Source organism: Melanerpes formicivorus, unplaced genomic scaffold, assembly GCF_026170545.1.
Source record: "Melanerpes formicivorus ecotype bairdi unplaced genomic scaffold, bMelFor1.0.p_v2 SCAF_83, whole genome shotgun sequence".
In the NCBI taxonomy this organism is placed as follows: Eukaryota; Metazoa; Chordata; class Aves; order Piciformes; family Picidae; genus Melanerpes; species Melanerpes formicivorus.
In genome coordinates this window covers 1679629-1686993 of record NW_027142435.1, presented here as the reverse complement: position 1 = coordinate 1686993, position 7365 = coordinate 1679629, and the positions used below count along the sequence as shown (strand labels likewise).

At 60.4% G+C, this 7365-nt stretch overlaps 1 protein-coding gene across 2 annotated transcripts; it reads left to right on the top strand.

Moving 5' to 3' along the window:
- The first annotated feature begins 4109 nt into the window (after nt 1-4109).
- LOC137454758 (forkhead box protein L2-like) lies at nt 4110-5984 on the top strand. Of its 2 annotated transcripts, none has more exons than XM_068165011.1 (3): nt 4110-4471; nt 4854-4966; nt 5062-5984. In XM_068165011.1, the coding sequence occupies exons 1-3, from the start codon at nt 4175-4177 to the stop codon at nt 5288-5290; spliced, it is 639 nt and encodes a 212-aa protein (XP_068021112.1). In that variant the 5' UTR covers nt 4110-4174; the 3' UTR covers nt 5291-5984. The 2 variants fall into 2 exon arrangements, with proteins under 2 accessions (XP_068021112.1, XP_068021111.1); XM_068165010.1 differs by having other exon boundaries at nt 4794-4966.
- Nucleotides 5985-7365: the final 1381 nt, after the last annotated feature.

The following is a 7365-nucleotide window of genomic DNA, read 5'->3' as shown; positions in this document are numbered from 1 at the left end:
TCGCACTGGTCTAGATAGGAGCTGCTGCAGCTCTGCACCTCATGTAAAGAGCCACGTCCCGAAGCTTCGAAGCTACCCTGAAGGTGTCGTAGGAGTTGTGCGTAGTGCATTGTTTTTTAGTTGAGCAGAAGCCATGGGGGGGTGGAGGGAGGGGTGGGGGGAGGGAGGGGAGGGCTGGAACCACGAACCTGTTGTATTTTTGAAGTGCAATAACTTGGTGTTTTTGAAGACTTACAAAGGGCTGCGCATTCCCTTTGCGTTGAGGCTTTGTTTCTGGAGGCGGTGGCAGTGCCCTGCAGGACAGCCGGACCCCTGGCAGATGTGAGGAGAGCAGGGCAGGGAGAGAGGGAGGGGAGAGCTGCAGGGAAGGGGGTGGGGGAGGGGAGGGGCGGGGGGAGGGTTTGCTTTGGACCTTCCACGAAATGCCAGGTGGGGAATCTCAGTTTCTAGCCAACTACCTCGGTAAACTCCAATTCAGGTTTCTTTCAGTCACGACCCAGGCGCGCGCCCGGCACCGGCGGCACCGCGGGCAGGGCGCTGAGGACAGAGCCGAGGGAGGACGCGTGGAGCCCCCTCCCCAGCCGCCACGCGCCACCAGCCTCTGGACTTGCCACTTCTCTGTTCAAGACTTTGGTCCCAGACCCAGAGCTATGCTCTCCATGGCAAAAGGCTTCTCCCCGCGGCCACCTCTCGGACTCGGAAGAGGATTTCTGTCCTTACCTTCGCTGTTCCCAGCGGCGCCTCCCGGCCCCGGCTCGCGCCGCACCTCGTGGACTTCTCTCAGCCCCAGCCGAGGGTGAACCTTGGATGGCAGCTGGGCCAAGCCTCTGCCCCCACCCCATGCCCAGGGGATGGGCAGGAGCAGGAGCCGTGGCCTCGTGCCCAGCGTGGGGACATTGCTGCAGCCTGAGCCTCCTGCGCTGCGCTGAGCCCCCTGGGTGCTGGGCAGGAGGTGTTGGTGGCACTGGGCTTGGTGTCACCAAGGGGCTAGTGGTGACACTGGGCTCATGGTCTCCCTGGGATTCATGTCACTGAAGGGGCTCAGTCTGTCTTTGGACTTGGTGGCAGTGGGCTCAGTGTCACCAAGGGCTCCTGGTCACACTGAGCTTAGTGTCACCCACTGGCCTTGGTCACACCGAGGGGCACTTGCTGCCACAGCTTGGTGTCACCAAGGGGATTGTGGTGACACTGGGCTTGGTGTCACCAAGGCACGTGTGGTGTCATTGGACTTGGTGTCACTGAGCTTGATGTCACCCAGGGGCTTGTGGTGACAGCAGGCCTGGTGTCACCAAGCACTGCTGGAGCCCAGTGCCTCCCCTGCCTCCTGCCCCCATTGCTGGGGCACTGGTGTGGCAGTGGCAGCACCGAGTGCCCTTTCCCAAGCGCTGCTCCTGCCCTCCAGAGCCACCAGAAAAGCCACCAAGGTCCACCCAGAGCCCTTTGAAATCCTTCTCTGTGACTTGCCCCAAAAGCCCAGAATTTGCCTCTAAATGCTGGTGGGCAGGAAGCTTCCTCCTGCCCTCTCAGGAGGTTTCCTCTCCCCTAGGCTCTCCAACCCCCTGCCCAGCACGGGGTGGGGGGCACCAAGCCCTGCATCACGCTGCAGGTGCTGGCACAGGAAGCATCCTGAGCCCTTCCTGCCCACCCGTGTTTTGTGTTGGCAAACCAAAACTTGAAGGCAAAATATTGGGGGGGAGGGTGGGGGGCGGGGGGCTGAGGTTTAAACCCCTTTCTCTTTCCCCCTTTGGCACTTGCTGGGGGGGGGAAGGGGGGAGGGGAAGCCCAGCAGGCAGGGCCACAGCCGCAGCTCTTCCACTGCCCCCTCCCTCCACCCCCAGCCCTGCTCCTGCAGCTGAGCTCCTGCTCCCAGCCCACGCAGGCTTTTTCTTTCTCTTCTCTCTTCTCCTCTTTGTGCAGAAGCAATATTTGAGTTCAGGTTAAACTCGGGGGGGTGGGAAGGTGGTGCTGGGGGGTGGGGGGGCTCCTGAAACCCAACACAAAACCTTGGGTGTAGAGCTCAAAGGCAAAGCAACAACAGCAGAGAGGGAAAAAAAACCAACTGTTGACTGTTTGGAGTTCTGTGGCTCGCAGCCCTGGCTGCAGAGTAGCTTTAGAGTCCAATTTTGGGTGGGTTTGGGGCTTTTTTTGTGGTGGTGGTGGTGATGGGTTTTTTTGGGGGTTGGTTTGTTTGTTGGTTTGGTTTCTTTTACTGTTTTGGGGGGTTTGGGTTTTTTTTTTAGCCTAATTTAATTGCTTTTAAACCCTCCAGGCCCAAGCTGCTCTTTGGCAAACCCCCTGAGCTACTCTTAACTCCCTTCAAAGTTTGCTTTGGCCCAACTCTTCCTGTACAGAAATTTGGGGGTTTGGGGATATTTTTGGTTGTGGTTTTTTGGTTTTTTTTTCTCTTCTTTCTTTTTCTTTCTTTTTTTTTTTTCTTGGTTAAAGAGAAGAGGGGGGAAAAAAAAAAAAAAGGAGGGAAAAAAAAAAAGAGGAAAAAAAAAGGAAAAAACACACACAAAAAAATGGAAATTATTTTTCTTTTCCTCAGTACACATTCTGCAAAGTTCAAATTATAGTGTTTGTTAAATAAAAAGAAAGATTTACATTTCAGTCGTGCTGGCCTTCAGTGGGAGCCCTGCAGCCCTGGGGAGGCCTGCAGGGGGCTGGGCGTGGGGCAAGGGAAGGGTCCTGGGGGGGGGGGGGGGGGGGGGGGAGGGATGGGGGGAAGGGGTGGTCCAGGGGAGTAGAGAGGGCACAAGGGACTCCAGGGGAGCTCAAGGTGGGTGCAAAGTAGATTCAGGATGAGTGCAGGGTGGGCTCGAGGTGAACTCATGGTGGGCACAAAGTGGATTCGAGGTGGGCTCAGGGTAGGTGCAAGGTGGGCTCATGGTGGGCTCAAAGTGAGTTCAAGGTGGGTGCAGGGTGGGCTCAAGGTAGGTGCAAGGTGGACTCATGGTGGGCTCAAAGTGAGTTCAAGGTAGGTGCAAGGTGGGCTCAGGGTGGGCTCAAAGTGAGTTCAAGGTGGGTGCAGGGTGGGCTCAAGGTAGGTGCAAGGTGGACTCATGGTGGGCTCAAAGTGAGTTCAAGGTAGGTGCAAGGTGGGCTCAAGGGGAACTCATGGCACAAAGCAGGCTCAAGGTAAGTGCAAGGTGGACTCATGGTGGGCACAAAGTGGATTCAAGGTGGGTTCAAGGTAGGTGCAAGGTGGATTCAAGGTGGGCTCAAGGGGAACTCATGGCACAAAGTGGATTCAAGGTGGGCTCAAGGTAGGTGCAAGGTGGACTCATGGTGGGCTCAAAGTGAGTTCAAGGTGAGTGCAGGGTGGGCTTAAGGTGGACTCATGGTGGGCTCAAAGTGAGTTCAAGGTGAGTGCAGGGTGGGCTCAAGGTGGGCTCAAGGTAGGTGCAAGGTTGATTCAAGGGCTCAAGGTAGGTGCAAGGTGGACTCGTGGGTACAAAGTGGATTCAAGGTGAGTGCAAGGTGGGTGCAGGGTGGACTCAAGGTGAACTCATGGAGGGCACAAAGTGAATTCAAGGTGGGCTCAAGGTAGGTGCAAGGTGGATTCAAGGTGGCTCAAGGGGAATTCATGGCACAAAGTGGATTCAAGGTGGGCTCAAGGGAGGTGCAAGGCAAATTCAAGGTAGGTGGAAGGTGGGCTCAAGATGAGTGCAAGGTGGGCACAAGTTGGGTGTACTCCAGGTGGGTGCAAGATGGGCACAGTGGGTGCAAAGTGGGCTCAAGCTGGACACAAGATGGATGAAAGGTGGGCACAGGGTGGACTCAAGGAGGACTCGCGGTGCAAAGTGGATTCAAGCCGGCACAAGATGAGTGCCAGGTGAGCATAAGGTAGGTGCAGGGTGGGTGCAAGGTGAGCTCAAGGTGGGTGCAGCTTGGACTCGAGCTGGGCACGAGGTGCACTCAAGGTGGGTGCAAGGGCCCCGTCCCTGCAGGCACCTCAGTGCCACTTTGAATTCCTCCACCTCCAGCGGATTAATCATTTTATTTATGAGGCTTAGAGGCCCAAATCCCGCTAAAGCCGGGGCTTTGCCAGATAAACAGCCTGCTTTGCCACCAGCCCGTTTGTGAAAACACAATTAGCAAACCCCCTAATCTGCACTAATTACCGGGCCGGGCCAGGAGGGCTCTGCCGCGGCTGCCGCCGGCACCGGGGGACATGGGGGACACAGGAACCGAGGCGGACACAGGGACCGGGGGCCGGCGCCAGCCCGGTGCCTCCTTCACCATCGAGTCCCTGCTGTCGGAGCGGGGCGAGGGGGCACCCTGCAGTCCGACTGCCCCTGGCCACAGCCCCTCGGCAGCCCCCCGCCCCCCGCCGGAGCCCGGGGAGAAGCCCTCGCAGTCCTACATCGCCCTCATCTCCACCGCCATCCTCTCCTCCCCGGAGAAGAAGCTGCTGCTCTCCGACATCTACCAGTGGATCATGGACAACTACCCCTACTTCAAGAACAAGGTGAGGAGGTGCCAGGCCACGCCGGACCTGTCTTGGGGAGGGGGCTTTTGCCCCTGGTGGTTGTGATTTGGGGTGGGCAAACCGGGAGCCTCGGCTCCCTGGGATGCTGGTGCTGGGACCGGGGGGAGACAGGGCTGGGCTTGACTCACCCCCACTCTGCTGACCACAACCCACCGGGAAGGTGCTGGCATCCGGCTGCCCTCGGGGTGGCTTCTCCGGGGGGCCCTGGTGCCCTTCACTCTGGTGCCTGCCGACAGCCTGGGGGCGCGGGGGGTGGGCACAGGCGGTGGGCACAGGCTGGCTGATGGCACTCTGGGCGCAGGAGAAGAGTTGGCGCAACAGCGTCCGCCACAACCTCTCCCTCAACGAATGCTTCGTCAAGGCTGGCCGCAGCGACAACGGCAAGGGCCACTTCTGGGCCATCCACCCTGCCAACCTGGAGGACTTTGCCAAGGGCGACTACCACCGGCGGCGTGCCCGGCGGCGTGTCCGCAGGTGAGCCAGCTCGGAGCCGGGGGGTCCCGGGTAGGGGCTCGGGAGGGAGGATTCAGGGCTTAGGGCTCACCCCGGTGCTCTGTTTCCCCTCGCAGGGTGAACGTCGGCTACTTCCACCCCTACGCCCTGTATGGCCTCGGCTGCTGCTGCCCCTGCTGCCCCCCAGCACCCCCTGCACCCCCACTCACCCTCCCTGCACTGTCCTCCCTCACCCTGCCCGCCGCTCCCCACCGCTGCCTGCCCGAGCGGCCGCGCTGGGGCTGGGGACGAGTCCCCCTTCCCCGGGGTCCTGTTCCCCTCCTTCCCCGGCCCCCCTTCCTGTAGTCCTTCCCTAGCCTAGGGGTGCCTGGACGGGGGCCCCCAGATAGCTGGGGCAGGTGTAAGGCAGGACCAGCTCAGGGACACTCTGGATGTCACCTTCACCCATCTGTGTGCCGCCCACCCAGCCAAGGCATCGAGGGTACCTCTTCATCACCACTGAATCCCCATATGCCGGGACGGGGGCCGCGTCCCCCCCCACCCCATCCCCTATTGGGAAAGCCCCTTGGGGGCCCTCCCCCCCACCCCCCCTTCATACTTCCCGGGGGTCCAGCCTCCCTGGGGTGCCAACCACCCCATGTGCCCTCATCCCTAAGCCAAGGGGGTTGTACCACCCAACCACCAACGACCCCTGGCATGCCAGGTTGGGCTCCCAACAAACTCCCTCAACACTCCCCCTGTCCCTATGCCCCCGTGGGGACTCCCCCCACTGGACTCCAACCTGCCCAGGGTCCCCCAGGAGGTGCCCAACCACCCCACGCCCCCTCCTCAGCGCCGTCACCCACGGGGAATACCCTTTTGGCTGGAAAGGGAGGAAGGGTCCTCCACTTCCCTACCCCCCAAACCAAGGCACATATGGGGGCTTAACCCCTCCAGGGAGCGGCCCTTGCCCTAATTATTTCCTCGCTAATTGTCCCTGACGCCCCTAATGAAAATCGCGGCTCCCAGGTGTTAAGTGGCATTAGGGCGTCTCGCTAAGCACGACGACTCGGCCACCAAAGCCCGGGAGATAAAACCCCAAAGCTCCCGAGAACTAGGAAGCTTATGACACAAATTAATCCGGTAACGCTGCCCCTGCCCTCTGGGGGGGACGCACAGGTTGAGGGGGGGCGACACGCAAGCATTGAGGGGGGGTCCCAGGGATGGGAGAGGTGCAGGGAGGGGGTTGGAGACCAAGCTGGGTCCTGCTGGGGGATGTGGTGGTGGCGGTGGCAGGGTCTGGGGGGCTTGGGGTTGTGCAGTCCCCTGGGTGCTGTGGGTGTGCCCCCTACCCCTCTGTTTCTCCAGCTGTTAATGGTGCCCCCCAGCCCCCATCCTGGCCTTATTTGGGGGTCCCATGGCTGGGAGTGGTGTGGGGAAGGGGGTGGAAGCCAAGCTGGGTCTTGCTGGGGGATGTGGTGGTGGCAGTGGCAGGATTTAGGAGGTTTGGGGTTGTGAGGTCCCCTGGGTGCTGTGTGTCCCCCCCCTACTCCTCTGCCTCAGTTTCTCCAGGTGCAGATGGTGCCCCCCACTCTCACCCTGGCTTTAGTTGGGGGTCGCAGGGATGGGAGTGATGCGGGGAGGGGTTGGAGGCCAAGCTGAGTCTTGCTGGGGGATATGGTGGTGTTGGCAGGATGTGGGGGGCTGGAGGTTGTGAGGCCCCCTGGGTGCTGTGTGTCCCTCCTAACCTCTGCCTCAGTTTCCCCAATGGCAGTTGGAGTCACACTCCCCCTCCCTGACCCCCCCGGCCTTAGTGGGGTTCTGGGGGGGCACATCCCCAAACTTGGTCCCCGCAGGATCCTTAACCCGCAGCCATCTGGGTGCCGCCGTTTGCCCCGGCCCTAATCTGAGCCCAAACTGGATTAGGGCTCCACCCCCCCCAGCCCCCCCTCACACCCTGGCCCCCTGCGAGCAGCTTAATGGAGCCGAGCTGCCCCTGCGGGGGGGAGGGAGGGGCCTGGACAGACTGGGAGAGGGGAACCCCGCGGGGTGTGGGGGACCCCCCCCATATCCTTTGCCTTTATTTTGTGAGGGGGATTCGCTCCCTTTGGGGAAACTGAGGCACGGGCAGGCTCTGAACACCCACCCCCAAACAACAGTCGAGGCCTGGGCACCCCCCAAAGTGGGGTGAACACGCCCCCCCCCCTCCCCCTCTTCCCTTTGGTGCTGCAGGTCACCCCCTTCTATCACCCCCACCCCCTCCATCCCCAAGCCCAAGGAGCTCCACTTGTGCCACACACACCCCCCCTCGGACAGGAAAAACCCAACAAAAACCAAAGGGGAAAATAATACAACAAAAAAGGGGGAGGGGGAAGAAAACCACAACAAAAAACCCCAAGGAAAAAACAAAACAACACCAAAAAAGGGAATAAAACACCCAC